Below are 18741 nucleotides of genomic sequence, written 5' to 3' on the forward strand. Positions count from 1 at the left end.
ATGTATGTATGTATGTCCATACTAGTGAACAGGGGTCAAACTGCCCATTTCTGAGCCAAAAATATCCTTTGAGAATGGGAAGAGTAACCCTAAATTATAATACCATGAAAATAAGCAAAGTAGACTACTTTTTGTGTCAAACTATCACTTACTTCAGATACTGTTCGAATAGTAAAAATGGCAGCAGTAAGTCTTTGAACAAGATCCTCAACATGGGCTTTCCACGACAGTTTACTATCTATCTCAATGCCTAGAAATTTGAATTGTTCAGTTTCACTAATCATATGCCCATGTTATGCTGAATTGTGTGTTACAAAATTGTAAAAACGTAGACATGTTCAGAGTACCAGGTAGAAGAACTGGTGGCGCACGTAAACACGTTCAAAGCAGACAGGGACAGGTACAAAGCCGCGTGCTGTATCATGTCCAGAGCAGTTAAAGGGTTAATGTGTTTTGGAAACTGGGATAAATGTCATTGGTACTCAGATTCTCTTTCATATAAAGTACGTGTAGAAACAAAAGGCAAAATTTTGTGATATATAGATCTTTGTAAGTTAGGAAGGCTTTTACAACCACCCCTTCTTATGAAGTCATAGATGTTCAGTCTTTCAAAACAAAGTCGTGTAACTCACCAGTCTCACTACATGACAGTCCAAAGAAAACTGAAATCCATATATGCGCTGCCCTTTTTTGGAAAAAACTGTAATTTTGTATTTCAAGGAACCATGAATGGGCTTCATGTACCAAATGCCACTTTGCTCTGATGATGACGGCCATGCACTGAGGCATAGTCTTCACAAGTCATCAAAACTGTTTATGTAATGTAAATGAGGCTTAACTTTTTTTACTTAAACTATTTAATGTGCATGCTCATCTATGACCCCTCAACAGCCAGCCAAACTTGCAGAACTTATTCGGTGCTGGGTCGAATGTGTGTGTAATACACTCGATGACATCCCAGATGTGCCCAGTAACATTGCAGTCACGTAACTTAGGTGGTCTCAGGGTCCACAGAATGTTCCTGAAACCATTCTGATACAATTTGGAAGCAACTGGGTGAGGCATTCTCATGGTACAGATCTCCTGAATTGTGCTACAGCTCCACAGTTTGAGGCACATGATCAGTCACACTTGTCCTCTACAGCTTGCTGATGGACTGTGGCATAAGTGTGAGGGGCACCATTTTATTCTTTGTTAACATCCGCCAACCAAAAATACCTCAACGAGCCATGTGAATAGTGCCTAATTGGCAAGTGGGATTTGCTGCTAGTGTGCATCTTGCCCATACTACTCTTATTTCTGTCATGCTGATGTCCAGTACGACGTATAACAACATCCTGGTCGCAACACTTGCTGAACTATTCCATTCTATCTAAAACAGCAATTGTCTCTAATATTTAGTGTCATATAGGGACACTATCATTATGAGATTGCCTAATTCAGGTTCTCATTTTTGTTCTTAGTTTATTTCTTGTTAGCAGCAGTACAGTATAAATGTGTTTTAAGTAACATTTTCCATCAACATGAAGAGTTCTAGATTTGAGGTATGATCAAAAAGTAACTGGAATTTTTATTTTTCTTAAAGAATATTTATTTAGTCATCATAAACAAGTTAATGCCCTTCAAGTAATCCCCCCCCCCTCCTCCCCATACGTAATACACTCATGCCACTGCTTTTTCAAGTCTTGGAAACACTTCTGGAACTCACTTTTCATTCTGATGTTCAGCTCCTTCAGGGATTCTGTTTTTATCTTATTAGTGGTGGCAAAACGATGTCCTTTCATTGTTCTTTTCAGCTTCAGGTGTAGAATGAATTGCAGGGGGCCATGTCAGGTGCATACCGTGGCTGAGGCAACATCCCCCCCCCCCCCCCCCCAGAAAATTACGAACAAGAATTGAGGTGTGAGCAGGAGCATAACCATGACCCAGCTTCCATGATTGATTTTGCCACAATTTTGATTATTTTCTTCAGATTGCTCTAAACAAATGGCGCATAACTTCCAGGTAGCATTTCTTATCAACTGTATGACTGTAAGGCAGGAACTCATGATGCACTATACCATTGTAACCAAAGAAAACAGTAAGAAGAACCTTCATATGTGATAGAATTTCTCAAATTTTTTTTTTCAGTCTTGGCTATTCAGGCACTTAACATTGGGACAATTGGGTCTTGGTTTCAAAGTTATACCCATATACCCATTTTTCATCACCTGTTGTAACCCTCTTTAGAAGTTCTGAATCATTCTCAGCTTCATTGCAATTCCTGAGTGATGTCTATGTGATGTCATTTTTGCTCGAAATTCAACACTTTCAGAACAAACTTTACTGCTACACGTATCATGCTAAAATAAAAATTGCTTGACCTGAGCCAAATGGTATGTTGACATCATCAGCAACCTCTGTAGTGGTGATTCAGTGATTTTCCAGAACCAAGAGCTTTACATCTTTCACATTGTTGTCAGTAATTGATGTGATAGGGTGTCCAGATTGAACATCATCTTCACTGTCTTCTCAGTCCTATTTGAACTTTTGTACCACTCATAAACTCTTGTTTTACTCAAAATAGATTTTCTGAAAGTCACAGTCAACATTTCAGATGTGGTCTACATCTACATCTACGTTTATACTCCACAAGCCACCAAACGGTGTGTGGCGGAGGGCACTTTACGTGCCACTGCATTACCTCCCTTTCCTGTTCCAGTCGCGTATGGTTTGCATCCAAAGCCTGACAGATAGCCAACCAACATTTAAAAATAAATTAAAAGAATTTCTAGATGACAACTCCATCTACTCATTGGCTGAATTTTTAGATGTAAATTAAGTGGGGGGGGGGGGGGGGGGGGGGGGGACGGACAACAACTTAAACATTAGTGTCATGCAATATTTTGTGTAATGTAATATCTTGTACAGACATCTTTTTTTAACCTGACACGTTCCACATCATTACGAAGTGTTGTATTCATGATCTATGGAACAAGTATTAATCTAATCTAATCTGATGCTGTTTTTGCTCGAAATTCAACACTTTCAGAACAAACTTTACTGCACTTTATTACATTGTTTAAGCAAAATTTAATGCAAATTCTTTCAGCCACCTTTTTCTAAAGTAAAAATCCATCAATCACTCAAAAACACATTTAACATTTGCAACTGTCAACTATAAACTAAATATTTGAAACAGCTGAAAGTGCAAGTAAACATCAGGAACATGTCCACCAACAAGATAAAAAAAAAAGTAAGAAATATGAAAATCAGATGTATAAAACTCATGAAATTTAAAAATTCCTGTTACATGAAGAACTTTATAAAGGATGTGAGACAGCAAAATGTAAGATGATGATTGCTGTGCAAGGACCTGTAGAACTTTTCAAATGTTGCAGTTCCCTGGGTTATGAGATTACTGAATAATGGTTCAACATTTTGGCTTGTAGCTTGATATAGAGCAAAAGGTGGTGAGTTTGTACATTGTCATGAAATCTATGTGTATTATTGCACAACAGACAAAAAAAAAGGACTAGCATAAAATGTTAAGACAAAAATTCATCATTTGCAAAGTCTATGCAAGAGTCTTTTGGGACGTTAAAGGAATTTTGCTTTCTTAAAGATTGCAGCACTATCTGTTATTACAGGCTTTTTGATGAAGTTGGTGCATACTGTTGGTCAAAAACAGGAGTCAGAATCCAAGTAATGTTTTTTCAGTGTGACGAGATATGGCTCAAACAAGATAATTGTTTTAGCTGCCTTTTGAAACACCTCCATTGTCAGTATCTCTCACCATATGAATTTTGTGTATATGGGGGCGCCGTAGTGGTACAGTTAAAAGTAAATCAACAGAGGGAGTAGCTCATTTGCAATGGGTTGCACGTATTGGATTGTGCTTTTCACAACTCAAGACTCACAAACTGTTCATTCACTGGCAAAATTCTTAAAGAAAAGTTAAAAATGTGTTAATAGATAGAAGAATTTTGTTCTGTAATATATTTTTAAAAAATGTCCACTATGTATCCCATCCTCCCTCAGTTAAAATAAAGAAAATTTAACAGAACATGAAAAAATGTATCACAGTTATTAAATTTAAGAAAATTGGCAAAATAAGGAAATAACATTGAACAACTTTTTACATAGAAAATTTGTGAATATTTTAGTGCAAAGCTGATTACCAGTTTTAAATAAAGTGAACTTTCTTCTTTACCATGTGACATAAAGGAATGTTCACTCTTGTGCATAGTTCTCATAATCAGTTCTTGTGTCTTACACGTATAACTTAAGCAACAATATTTTGAAAAGGGTAAGTTGCTAATCACTCTAAAGATGACATATTGAATTTCAGACAGGCACAATGAAAAGACTGTTACACATGTGAGCTTTTGGCCAAATCCTCCTTCAGAAAAGAAAACACACACACACACACACACACACATATATTCACACAAGCAACCTAACCTCACACACACCTTCCAGTCCGAGCTGTGGGAAATGGTGGTCATGTGTGTGTGAGGTGTGCTTGCTTGAGTGACTGTGTTGGTGTGTGTGTGTGTGTGTGTGTGTGTGTGTGTGTGTGTGTGTGTGTGTGTGGTGAGGGGCAGTCATGTTTTCCTTGAAGAACACTTTGGTCAGAAGCTTGAATGTATAACAGTCTTATCGTTATGCATGTCTACAGCTCAAAGTGTCATCTTTACAGTGAGTAGCAGTCTGACCTTTTAGTTGTGTTGTTTGATTTTACTTGTAAGTTGTTTGTGTCCATGTATACACTAATGTACAGGACTGCTTTGCTCTCTGTGATCTGTGATCACTCTTAAATGACTCCTCTTCGTCGGTCATTGTTATTTACGTGTTTTCTTTTCAGGCAAGTTTTACATCAGCTAAATCAATGGAAATTGGACAGAATTGTTCCTTGGTAACAATTTATTTGATAAAATGTTAATACTAGCTTCTTGTCAGTTATAGAGAAGGCTGCTGTCCTCTTGTTTTCTGAATAGCCTCTTGTTTTCTGAATAGCCTTTAACAGAATTTCATTGCTTCAAATCCTCTACTACAAGTGTGCCATGTCAGTGTCATGTTGACTTCAAAACTGCAACATTTTTGTAGTTCTGTAGTAGTAGGCCTAGTTGAATGTTCTTTCAGTACATGTGAGCTTCAGTGTCCATACTAACCTTACAATTTAAAACTCAAGCAGTTAATTTTTGTTCGAGCAAAATGACTATTAGAAAGAGAGAACTTTTTATGGCCAATTAATTTGTCATACTCTTTTGATGTGGAATTCTGTTTCATTTCCATTATTAAATGTTCTTTTAGGTCACAGTAGATTCCACCAGAGATGTAAATATGCCACAGGGCCGCTATTTTCATGCAGCTGAAATTGTGCACACAACCCAAGACATTTATGTATATGGTGGCTTAGCAGAAAAGGAACATGTAACAGGCTTATCACGAAACGTATTGAATGATTTTTGGAAATTCAGCCTTAAGAACCAAAGATGGACTGATATTAAGGTATCTTTGTAACTCTAAAGTAATTTTTTGTTTAATAATTTTGTCTGCTTATCTGTTATCTTGAGAGGGAAATCCTGGATTACAGATTGAAAAATGTCCACCTCCACTTGCTGGCCATACACTGACTTTGCACCGTGGACTCTCAAGTGAGTCTGAAAGCTTGGTGTTGATTGGAGGATTCAACCCCAAATATGGATTTATGGATGTCATTTGGGAATACGATATTGGTTCAAATATATGGAACAGCCTGAATACTTCAGGAAGTGGACCCATAGGTATACATAAATCTCATTTACTTATAACGATATTAGAGGTACAGTGAATCTCTCATTTCTGGCTGTGTTGTTGTTGATGGTAACCTCTGCATAAATTCAGAAGCCTGTAGTTTTATTGTTTTTATTTAGTGATATTTATTTTATGTTTTGAATGTTACCAGTCTCAGTGCTTCTGGTGCAGAAATATTTTCATTGATGATTGAAAACATCATACGAAACATTAACGTGAATGCAAGAGTCTCACATACCTCTTCATGCAATTCCCCCAATTATACTTGTTACTTTAGAACTTTAACACTCAGGTAGGAGTGCCATTTTTTATAACACGAGCGGGCACATGGTGTACCTTGTACACATGTAAATAATAGCTGTCTTTATGTTACCAAGGTAAACATGTATGAGCAAAATCATAGTTTAATCTCATTTTAATTAAACAAAAATAAATTAAACTTATGTATATGAGCTAATGCACCATTTAATTAAACAATAATAAAATAAATTCATATTATATCACACTGTTGCCATGTTCTGGTGTTACCCCACAGTAATGACCCATTCCAGGCATTAAACAGTGCAGTTAGCCTCTTATTTGGTTACTAATTATCTTGTAGACGACTGCCTAATTACGGGATTGTACTGATAGCTTGTAATGTGGGTCATTTTCTTGCAAGGATTGTAAAATTTTTCCCTCACCTAGCTTAATCTTTATTTTATGCATGTATAACTGCTGCTCATGTATGACAATACACTTTATCACTCTTAGCCAAAGCAATAATGAAGAAATAGGTGTGGGCTCAGAATTGTGAAACAACAATGGAACAGTACAAAACAATTTTATTTGTGATTGACACACTTTGTATGTAGGCGCTCCTGCTGCAGGATTAACCTGCACTGCATATTACGGCTGTCATCCTCTACCTGCCACAGAAGTCGAGTTATTAGAGAGCTTGGTGATGTTGCAGTAGCTGTGTATCCTCAACATTGGCAGCAGCACACATTTCAGCACTATTATAGTGTCATTCATAGAAGCAGACCTCTCCTTTTGTTCGTCATTGCTCACTAATTTCATTCAGTGGGAAGTTAGTGGCGACTTTCAGTTCAGTGACCACTTCCCTCTCTGGATTCATGTACCAGAAGAGGCAGTTCCTGAAAAGAAGGTGCCACGATATGTCAGAAGAGAGAATTGGACGCTGTACTGCCAGTTGCCTGATTTTTAACACTGAGGCACCATCAAGGACTGGATGGACTACATCACAAGCGTGATTCATCTTTCTGCTGATTTATCAATCCTAAAATCCTCAGGCCATCTGACTGACTGTTTATTGGAAATAGTCCTTATGGCTTCACATATTTCAGTAGAGCAATTGAAATGACTGGTAGTGTAGGAACAGTTTCCATGATCATTTTCTGCCACTCTCTCTCTCTCTCTCTCTCTCTCTCTCTCTCTCTCTCTCTCTCTGCGCCATGTAATTTAGAGTGGCCTTCTCCAGTCTGAGCCATCTATGCAGCTCTGCTGTGTGTTGAGCACACACGCGCACACACACACACACACACACACACACACACACACACACACACACACACACAGAGAGAGAGAGAGAGAGAGAGAGAGAGAGAGAGAGAGAGAGAAGGGGCAGAAAATGATCATGGCATCTGTTCCTACACTACCAGTCATTTCAATTGCTCTACTGAAATATGTGAAGCCATAAGGACTATTTCCAATAAACAGTCAGTGAACTAAAGCAGCTGTGCTGAGACAGGGTACATCAGTCCCTGCTGCTGTTGCCAGCTGATTTCCAGCTTTCCATCACTATAATACAACCAACGAGAAAGGTGGGCTCTGCGTCAGATTATGAGTTCAACAGTTGCCACTTCTCCATTTGGGAGCTGGATTTAGCACTGTCTGAAGCTCATGATACTGGACCTAGTCACAACTATATTTGATACATCGTTCTGCAGTGTTTAAAAACTGAATAAAAAATATTACCACAATTTTTTAATACAGTCTGGCAGTCATGAATATTACCAGCCCAATTTTGGTTCCCCTCCTCAAAGCAGAGGAGGACTATACATCCCCCATTGGTTACAGAAGCACTCCCTGAAAGAACTGTGTGGAAAAGTCACTGGAGCAAATCGTTACTGACAGCATGATCTGGATACGGCAGTACAGGCAGCTCCTTAGTTGCTTCCAGTGAGGGTTTAGGAGGTACTGATCAACCGATAAACACCTGATTCTGCTGAAGGTGATTATACATAAGGATTTCTGAATATTATTTGATATAAAATATAAGTATGATGTGACTTTTAGGTACAATATTCTTGGGCATCTTCAGTAGTGGTGCTTCCGTGGTAAGATATGTCTATTCATTTGAGCCTTTTTTTTACATTGCTTTGTTTTGGTAGTAGAGTTGGGGACGTTATGTCGGACAGTTTTGAGCAGGAGAATGGTGTCCATGAAGGAACTGCTTCAGGAGCTACTCTCTTTACCATTGACACGAGTAGTAAAATGACCTTAGTATAAAGTCTTAAGTAGTGCTCCATATTTCTGAAAGATTTTTCAGTACTTTGCTCATCTCCCAGCTTTGCAACAGCATATTGTCAGTTACAACAAACAAGAGGTTGTAGAAGCTGGTTGCAGAACTAGCGTTTAAAATATCTACCAATAAATACATGTGTGTTGATTTTAGGCATTCTGTCATATTATTAATTTATCTGGATTGGAAAAAAAGCAAACCTATTTATTTCAGAGCTGTCGTTACAACACATAATGAACCAGTGTCTGAGCCATAGATCATAGGGGGCAGAGAGTGCTTGTCTGCTCTGGTTTTATAAGGCCTTAGAATGACCAGTGAGACCTACTTATCTGTAGGTTATTGATGTTATCCACTGTAAGATCAAGCTGGCCACAAATGGGCTGATGAATTGCACCATACCCAGCCTCTGACGCTGATACTGAAGAATTGCTACTTACTGTGTGAAATTCCCTGTGATCTGTTCATATTTATAAAATGTATTGTAATTGTAGTCCAACAGATCAGGTTTTTTGTATTTTTTTGTATTTATTGCTATCAGTTTTGGAGCATGACTCATTTTCAATCAGTATGCAACACCACCGCAAATGTTTTTCTTCTTATAGGATTTACTTTCGTTTTGGGGGTGCGGATCGTATTGCTTACCACCTGAAAATGAGCTGTGCTCATAACCAATAGAAATAAATGGAAAATATATTTTTAAAAAGCAGCAGCTGTGGTGGACTATCATTACAATGCATTTTATGTAATTTGTGTCTGCAGAACAGCATATAAAAAATATATTCAACATTCCAAATTTTTCCAGTATCACTAGTGGACTAAACTGCCATTCACACTACTGTGGTACCAAGTCTCATACGTTGACTGTGAGTTACGCAGTTAATTGAGATCACCTTAAAACATGATTTAGTGCCAATTTGTGTAAGACGCATAAGAGCTCAGACTAAGAGTGAAAACTGATAGCTGTTTTACTTACTGAAGATGGTCAGTGAAGTTCAGGAGAGAGTGCCTTCCTCTTTTAACTGTTCTTAATTTGATGGTTTGTGACATTTTAAACAAGAACTGCAACTAAATGACAATATTTAATGATGGATCTAAGTAATATGTCATTGTTATATGTTGCTTTCTGTGATTATGTCCTCAAAATTCATCAATGAAACAAAATTACTGCATTTATGCAGAATTAAATTTGATCTTGAGGCACAATCTGGTAAGTGTGTTCAGCTTTCAAAATTTTTCAAGTGCTCCAACTTTTGTTGTTACTCTCTCGCTGTGCAATACATATACCAGCAGATAAAATAATCTAGGATGTACTTCAGTGCCTACAAAAGCTGGAGGATGGTACCAGTGCACATAGGAATTCAGGAAAGCAAGTACTGAAAATCCCATTCTGTAATAAACTGTTTCCTTGCACACTATCATCTCACTATTGAGATGTTGAGTTGTGCACCTCTGTGAAGAAGAGTAGCAGGAAGTGACAGACAATAAGGTGTAGAATGCTGAGTCAGCCATTTAGTCCTGAAATTCACTCATACAGGGCTTGTGGCATACAGATTACAGTATACCACAAAAATACTGATTGTATTTTATATTTAGACAGTTTAATATACACGATAAGTTACACAAAAGTGCTGAATAACTACAGAGGTATCTCCCTACTGAACATTAGACTCAAGATTTTTTAAAGATTGTTGCTGAATAGGGTGGAGGAACACTTCGGGTCAAGCACTGGAAAGTATGAAAGTGGTTTCTGAAATAGGAGAACTGTGTGGAAAAGATTTTTGTAATCAAAACTATTAGAAAACTGTCAATTTGTACTGTAGTAGGTTACTGAATGTTCTTTTGTCAAAGCAGTGGAAACTCAGGATTGGCCACAGTGTGCAAACTTCATGTATACAAATGTGCTTTTCACATGTAGCTACTCAGTACATCTCAACTTTGCTTGGTCCTTCTCGGTAAAGTGGAACATTTCATTTATCGGTGCAATTTGAAACTTTTTTTGCAGCATTTGATGAAGCTTATTTTGCTTGGCGCGACTTTCTTCGGGTCAGCAGAATTACTCTTCACTATTTGTTTGTGGCATAAAGGAAGAGCACAGGCCCAGTGGCTGTTTGTGCAAGAAGAGACAGCCTAACTGTCTATCACCATAATCCTTTAAAATGAATGGGAATCACAGAGGAGAAGGATGAGACTCTCAGTATTTATTGCATTGTTGCATAATTGATGGGTGCTGCGAATTTGCTGTGAAACAGTATTACGACACCATGCAGAAAGAATTTAGATTTAGTTGTTGACAAAAGAAGTAAAAATTATAATAGTCAATAGACAATTTTTACGGGATTCATTGCTCTGTACATCAATATGTGATGGAAATGGTGTTTTGAATAGTGAATGTTCTGAAATTGCCAGCATTATTACATCATAGTTGCAACAGTTTTTGATAGAATTGAACAAAGGGTATATAGTCATTATATATCACTGCAAGACATGTTGGTTAAGTCCAAGGACGTGCCTGGAATACGTTTTCCATTTAAGAGCTGCTATTGTTGAATTTCTGAATGAAAGAGGAAACCGAGAATGAAAATTAGAAGATGTGGATTGGATTTCAGACCTTGCATTTTTAACAGAGTTGACAACAGACTGCCCTCAGCGAGACATTACAAGGTGAGAAGCTACTTATTTCTGATTTCATCTTGACAGTGTATGCATTTTAAAAGAAAATTGCATTGTGGAAGGGACAGCTTCTGAAAGGAACATCATCCATTTTCCTAAGCTCACTGGTGTTAAAGAAAATCCGTATGTTGAACGATCGGTTGTGCCACTGCATGAATTACAGGAATAGGCTTCTAAACATTTGAGGACACTGCCAATCTTAGATTTATTTTTGAGCTGTGTATGAGACAGTTCGTGACTCCATTTGAAAGGTCCCTTTGCATCTGCAGATGGACTGGTCAATCTGGAATATAATTCCTATTTAAAAGACAAATTGTTTAATATTAAAACTGTCCAGGAGTTAATTGTTGTTTTCCTTGAGAAGAATTTCCACATCTCCATAACAAGGTTGCAAATTTGATATCGGTCTTTCAGTCAACATATGTGCATAAAAGACTTTTTTTCGATTATGAAACTAAATATGTCACAATTATGTGGCAATCTAAGTGGTGAAAATCTACAGAACTATCTGTTTCTGTCCATATGCTGACTGTTAGTGCCAGTTATAAATTTTGTTGTCTTCAAACAGTGGAAACGCCAGGATGGAATAACAACAGTGTTACAAAGAGGACAGATTGCTACTAATCCCATGGAGGAGACATTGAGTTCCAGGCAGGCATGATGAAAAGACTACTATACATCTACAAAGGTAGATGTACATAAGCACAACTCTCAGATACATGACCACTGTCTCTGGCCACTGTGTCTTGACTGCGAACTGAAACTGTGTCTGACATGAGCAGCTATCTAGGGTGGGTGGTGGGGGTAACAAGCAGGCATAGGGTGGGGAGAGAGAGCAGTAGCAGGGTAGGAGTGGGAGAATGTGTTCTGCTGCCTGTAAGAGCATGGAGTGACAGGATAGGGCTGCTAGATGCAAAGCCAATACATTGTGTGAGGGATGGAGGGGGGGGGGGAGAGCAGAAAAGGGGGGGGGGGAGAGAGAGAGAGAGAGAGAGAGAGAGAGAGAGAGAGAGAGAGAGAGAGAGAGAGAGATAGAAATGGAAATGGAAAAGACTAGTGGGTGTGTTGATGGAATGAAGGCATGTGTAATGCTGGAATTGGAGCAGGGAAGGGAATATGTAGATGGAGGACTGGGACTAGCGAAGGTTGAGGACGGGGATTTCAGGAACAAAGGATATGTTGTAGGGAGAGTTACCACATGCACAATTAAAAGAAGCTGGTGTTGGTACGAAAGGTCCAGATGGCGCAGGCTGTGAAGCAGTCATTGAACTGAATCGCATAGTGTTGGGCATCACATTCAGCAACTGGGTGGTCTTCTAGACCACAGCTTGGCAGTTTCCATTGTTGCTGACAGACAGCTTGTTAGTTGTTGTACCCACATAAAAAGGCAGCACAGTGGTTGCAGCTTAGCTTTTAGAATGGATGATTGCTTTCACATGTAGCCATGTCATTGATGCAATAGACAACGCTTGTGTCAAGACTGGAGCAGGTGATGGTGGTGGGAGATTGTATGGGACAGGTCATGTATCTAGGCCTATTGCAGGGACATGAGTATTGACGCAATGGGTTGGGAGCAGGGGTGGAGTGGGGATGGATAATGATATTGCATAGATTTGGTGAGAGTCTGAATATGGCTGTGCGAGGAGGAGATTAGTGTTTAATGTCCCGTTGACTGTGAGGTCATTAAAGATGGAGCACAAGTTCGGATTATGGAAGGCTAGAAAAGGAAAGCAGCTGTGCCCTTTTGAAGTACCCATCTCGGCATTTTCCTTACACGATTTGGAGAAACAACAGAAAATTTAAATCAGTATGGCTGGGCGTGTGTTTGAACCTTGTGTTCCTGAATGTGAGGCCAATGTGCTAACTACTGCTATACCCTGCTCGGTCACTGTGAGATTGGTGGGCAGGATAATGGCTGGGTAGTCCTCATCTCAGGGCACAATGAGACATAGTTAAGACACTGGCAAAGTAAGTGATCCAGTTGCTGGCAGTCCTGAGTGGTACTAACTCATGAGAGGAGTGTTTCTACACTCCTGGAAATTGAAATAAGAACACCGTGAATTCATTGTCTCAGGAAGGGGAAACTTTATTGACACATTCCTGGGGTCAGATACATCACATGATCACACTGACAGAACCACAGGCACATAGACACAGGCAACAGAGCATGCACAATGTCGGCACTAGTACAGTGTATATCCACCTTTTGCAGCAATGCAGGCTGCTATTCTCCCATGGAGACGATCGTAGAGATGCTGGATGTAGTCCTGTGGAACGGCTTGCCATGCCATTTCCACCTGGCGCCTCAGTTGGACCAGCGTTCGTGCTGGACGTGCAGACCGCGTGAGACGACGCTTCATCCAGTCCCAAACATGCTCAATGGGGGACAGATCCGGAGATCTTGCTGGCCAGGGTATTTGACTTAAACCTTCTAGAGCACGTTGGGTGGCACGGGATACATGCGGACTTGCATTGTCCTGTTGGAACAGCAAGTTCCCTTGCCGGTCTAGGAATGGTAGAACGATGGGTTCCATGACGGTTTGGATGTACCGTGCACTATTCAGTGTCCCCTCGACGATCACCAGTGGTGTACGGCCAGTGTAGGAGATCGCTCCCCACACCATGATGCCGGGTGTTGGCCCTGTGTGCCTCGGTCGTATGCAGTCCTGATTGTGGCGCTCACCTGCACGGCGCCAAACACGCATACGACCATCATTGGCACCAAGGCAGAAGCGACTCTCATCGCTGAAGACAACACGTCTCCATTGCGAATGGTCCTCGCCGATACCCCAGGAGCAACAGTGTCCCTAATTTGCTGGGAAGTGGCGGTGGGGTCCCCTACGGCACTGCGTAGGATCCTACGGTCTTGGCGTGCATCCGTGCGTCGCTGCGGTCCGGTCCCAGGTCGACGGGCACGTGCACCTTCCGCCGACCACTGGCGACAACATCGATGTACTGTGGAGACCTCACGCCCCACGTGTTGAGCAATTCGGCGGTACGTCCACCCGGCCTCCCGCATGCCCACTATACGCCCTCGCTCAAAGTCCGTCAATTGTTGAGCACATAGCCGGCCGAAGTGGCCGTGCGGTTAAAGGCGCTGCAGTCTGGAACCGCGAGACCGCTACGGTCGCAGGTTCGAATCCTGCCTCGGGCATGGATGTTTGTGATGTCCTTAGGTTAGTTAGGTTTAACTAGTTCTAAGTTCTAGGGGACTAATGACCTCAGCAGTTGAGTCCCATAGTGCTCAGAGCCATTTTGTTGAGCACATATGGTTCACGTCCACGCTGTCGCGTCATGCTACCAGTGTTAAAGACTGCGATGGAGCTCCGTATTCCACGGCAAACTGGCTGACACTGACGGCGGCGGTGCACAAATGCTGCGCAGCTAGCGCCATTCGACGGCCAACACCGCGGTTCCTGGTGTGTCCGCTGTGCCGTGCGTGTGATCATTGCTTGTACAGCCCTCTCGCAGTGTCCGGAGCAAGTATGGTGGGTCTGACACACCGGTGTCAATGTGTTCTTTTTTCCATTTCCAGGAGTGTATGTGGCAGAGCAGTGGGCATGTGGGAGGTGGTAGGTGACTGGAGAGAGAAGGCACAGGATATCTGTTTCTGTACAAGGTTGGGAGGTAATTTCAGTTTGCAATGGCCATTCTTGGCATATTTGGAGATGGACTGCTTCTCACTACAGAGTGCAACGAATACGGGTGGCTACACTGTATGGAAGGGGCTTTGTGGTATGGAGTGGGTGGCAACTGTCGAAATGGAGGTGTTGTTAAGTTTTATGTGGATGGAAGTACTGATGTAGTTATCCTTGAGGTGGAGGTCAACATCGAGGAAGACGGCTTGGGTTGAGGAGGCCAAGGTGAAGCAAATGGAGGACAAGGTAATGAGATTCTGGAGCAAAATGAATAGTGTGTCGTCACTCTCAATCCCCACCACAAAGATGTCATAAGTGAATCTGAACCAGGTGAAGGGTTAGGAAGGGTTTCTCTTGAAATAAATTGGCATAGGATGGTGCTGTGCAGGTGCTCTTTGCTGTACCATGGATTTGTTTGTAGGCAATGCCTACGAAGGACAAGTAATTGTGGATGAGGATATTGTTGGCTATGGTGACCAGGGAGGAAGTTGTATGTTTGGAATCAGTTGGGTGTCAGGAAAGGTAGTGTTTGATAGTGGCAAAGCCACGGGCATTGGGATGTTAGGGTAGGGGGAGATGGCATCGAAAATGATGAGTGTGGTGCCAGGTGATAAAGGAGCAGGAACTGTGGAGGAAATGTTTGAGGCCTTTATATAGTAGTGTAGAGTACAGATAATAGGCTGAAAGTCCACAAGAGCAGAGATTCTCTCAGTGAGGGCACAGTACCCAGCCACAATGGGGCATTCTAGGTGGTTTTGTGTACGAACTTTAGGAATCGCGTAGGAGTGCGGAGATCAATAACGGGGAGGAGATGTTAAGATTTAGGGGAGAGGTTCTGGGATGGACAAAGGATTTGAGGAAGAACTGGAAATCCTGCTATGTTGCTAGAATCAGGTCACTGTGAAAGGGTTTGTAGGTGGACAAGTCTGACAGCTGGTGGAGTCCCCAGTCAGGACACAGTGACCATGAAGGAGGGAGGGAGAGAGAGAGAGAGAGAGAGAGAGAGAGAGAGAGAGAGAAATATATTGTGTGTGCGTGTGTGTGTGTTTGTGTGTGCACGTGTGTGCGTGTGCCTGCGCCTGCGTGCATATGCGTTTTATTTACAAAGAAGACTTTCTGGCTGAAAGCTTAAATGTTTAGTAGACTTTTCATTCTGCCTGTCAGCGACTCAATGCCTCCCCCTCTCGAGAGTAACAAACTGTCTTTTTCAATATGTTTCCAGCATGCCAAAAATAATTATGCTAAAATTTTTTTTGTTTGTGATCTTTGTTGTTGATAAATATCAAATATGAAAGAAAGCTGCATGCTGTGCTTTAGCAGTTTATCCCCCTTCCCTGTCTTGTTGCAAAAACAATGTGGCATGATAGTGGAGGAATGTACACCCATATGAGAGAGCAACAAATAATCCTGAGTTAATAACCAGCATCAAAACCGATATAGGGATTAGTGAACACAGGGTTGTCGTAGCGAGGTTAAGTATTGCAATCCCCAAATCCTCGAAAAATAAGTGAAAAATATACCTATTCAAAAAAGCAGATAAAAATTCACTTGATGCCTTCCTGAGAGAGAATCTCCACTCATTTCAAATTAATAATATAAGTGTAGACCAGATGTGGCTTAAATTCAGAGAAATAGTATCGGCAGCAATTGAGAGGTTTATACCAAATAAACTAACAAACGATGGAGCTGATTCTCCTTGGTACACAAAATGGGTTAGAACACTGTTGCAGAAACAACGAAACAAACATGCTAAATTTAAACAGACGCAAAATCCCCAAGATTGGCAATCCTTTACAGAAGCTCGAAACTTAGCGTGGAGTTCAATGCGAGACGCCTATAACAGTTTCCACAGCGAAACTTTGTCTCGAAACCTGACAGAAAATCCGAAGAGATTCTGGTCGTATGTGAAGTATGTTAGCAGCAAGAAACAATCAATGCCTTCTCTGCGCGATAACAATGGAGATACTATCAAAGACAGTGCTGCCAAAGGAGATTTACTAAACACAGCCTTCCGAAATGCCTTCACAAGAGAAGACGAAGTAAATATTCCAGAATTCGTTTAGAGAACAGCTGCCAACATGAGTAATGTAGAAGTAAATATCCTCGGAGTAGTGAAGCAACTTAAATCACTTAATAAAAGCAAGTCTTCTGGTCCAGATTGTATACCAGTTAGGTTCCTTTTGGAGTATGCTGATGTATTAGCTCCATACTTAACAATCATTTACAACCGTTTGCTCGATGAAAGATCCGTACCCAAAGACTGGAAAGTTGCACAGGTGACACCAATATTCAAGAAAGGTAGTAGGAGTAATCCACTAAATTACAGGCCCATATCATTAACATCAATACGCAGCAGGATTTTAGAACATATGTTGTGTTCAAACATTATGAATTACCTCGAAGGAAACGGTCTATTGGCACACAGTCAACATGGGTTTAGAAAACATTGTTCCTGTGAAACACAACTAGCTCTTTATTCACATGAAGTGCTGAGTGCTATTGACAAGGGATTTCAGATTGATTCCGTATTCCTGGACTTCCGGAAGGCTTTTGACACTGTACCACACAAGTGGCTCGTAGTAAAATTGCGTGCTTATGGAATATCATCTCAGTTATGTGACTGGATTTACGATTTCCTGTCAGAGAGGTCACAGTTCGTAGTAATTGGCGGAAAGTCATCGAGTAAAACAGAAGTGATTTCAGACATTCCCCAAGATAATGTTGTAGGCCCTTTGCTGTTCCTTATCTGTATAAACGATTTGGGAGACAATCTGAACAGCTGTCTTCGGTTGTTTGCAGATGACGCTGTCGTTTATCGACTAATAAAATCATCAGAAGATCAAAACAAACTGCAAAACGATTTAGAAAAAATATCTGAATGGTACGAAAAGTGGCAGTTGACCCTAAATAACAAGTGTGAGGGCATCACATGAGTGCTAAAAGGAACTCGTTAAACTTCGGTAGCATGATAAACCAGAGTAATCTAAAAGTCGTAAATTCAACTAAATACGTAGGTATTACAATTGTGAACAACTTAAATTGGAAAGAACACACAGAAAATGTTGTGGGGAAGGCTAACCAAAGACTGCGTTTTATTGGCAGGACACTTACAAAATGTAACAGACCTACTAAGGAGACTGCATACACTATGCTTGTCCGTCCTCTTTTAGAATACTGCTGCATGGTGTGGGATCCTTACCAGGAAGGACTGACGGATTACATCAAAAAAGTTCAAAGAAAGGCAGCATGTTTTGTATTATCACGAAATATGGGAGAGAGTGTCACAGAAATGATACAGGATTTGGGCTGGAAATCATTAAAAGAAAGGCGCTTTTCATTGCGACGGAATCTTCTCACGAAATTCCAATCACCAACTTTCTCCTCCGAATGCGAAAATATTTTGTTGACATTGACCTACATAGGGCGGAACGATCACCACGATAAAATAAGGGAAATCAGAGCTCGTACGGAAAGACATAGGTGTTTTTTCTTTCCGCGCACTATATGAGATTGGAATAATAGAGAATTGTGAAGGTGGTTCGATGAACCCTCTGCCAGGCACTTAAATGTGATTTGCAGCGTATCCATGTAGATGTAGATGATGTAGATGTAGAGATTAGTACGTGAGCATGTGCACTGCACTTGAGCAAAACTCTTGTCTGTACCTGCTATAACACATGAATTATTAAGGTACATATTGGCAGGCACAACTGCAAATATGAAGTGCTGAACCTCTGCATTGAAAAGAGCTTTGAAATTGGAAAGCTATGAAATAAAGACAGAAGTTCACCAAGGAAGAAACATTGATTCTTTTCAAATCATTGCTGAATGAAGTGGTTGGACTTTGGAGACAGGTGAACAGAACCATAACTATTGGAAGTGTACAAATTGGATACAAAAGAAAACAAAATACCACTGTAAACTGTGTAGCCCTTCCAGATGATATAGCATTGCTATGAGAAAGAAGAAGATGCAGGAACTGCAATGAAAAATGTACCCAAATCTGCAGTAATACCTGGCTTTCAGATTGCGCGTGGTAAGAATAAAGTAATGGTTGCAGATAGTGACTGGGAAGTTGAAGGTCGAATAGTGGAGAATGAACACATCCTTTGGTATCCGGGGGGGTGGGGT

At 40.7% G+C, this 18741-nt stretch overlaps 1 protein-coding gene across 1 annotated transcript in view; it reads left to right on the forward strand.

Moving 5' to 3' along the window:
* Positions 1-18741, forward strand: part of LOC124799322 (multiple epidermal growth factor-like domains protein 8) — a 380153-nt gene that overhangs the window by 271869 nt on the left and 89543 nt on the right. Inside the window, exons 24-25 of the mRNA XM_047262911.1 lie at positions 5296-5493; positions 5579-5768. Of these exons, the coding sequence (XP_047118867.1) occupies positions 5296-5493; positions 5579-5768 (388 nt within the window). The remainder of the gene's footprint in view (positions 1-5295; positions 5494-5578; positions 5769-18741) is intronic.

Source organism: Schistocerca piceifrons, chromosome 5 (assembly GCF_021461385.2).
Source record: "Schistocerca piceifrons isolate TAMUIC-IGC-003096 chromosome 5, iqSchPice1.1, whole genome shotgun sequence".
NCBI lineage: Eukaryota > Metazoa > Arthropoda > Insecta > Orthoptera > Acrididae > Schistocerca > Schistocerca piceifrons.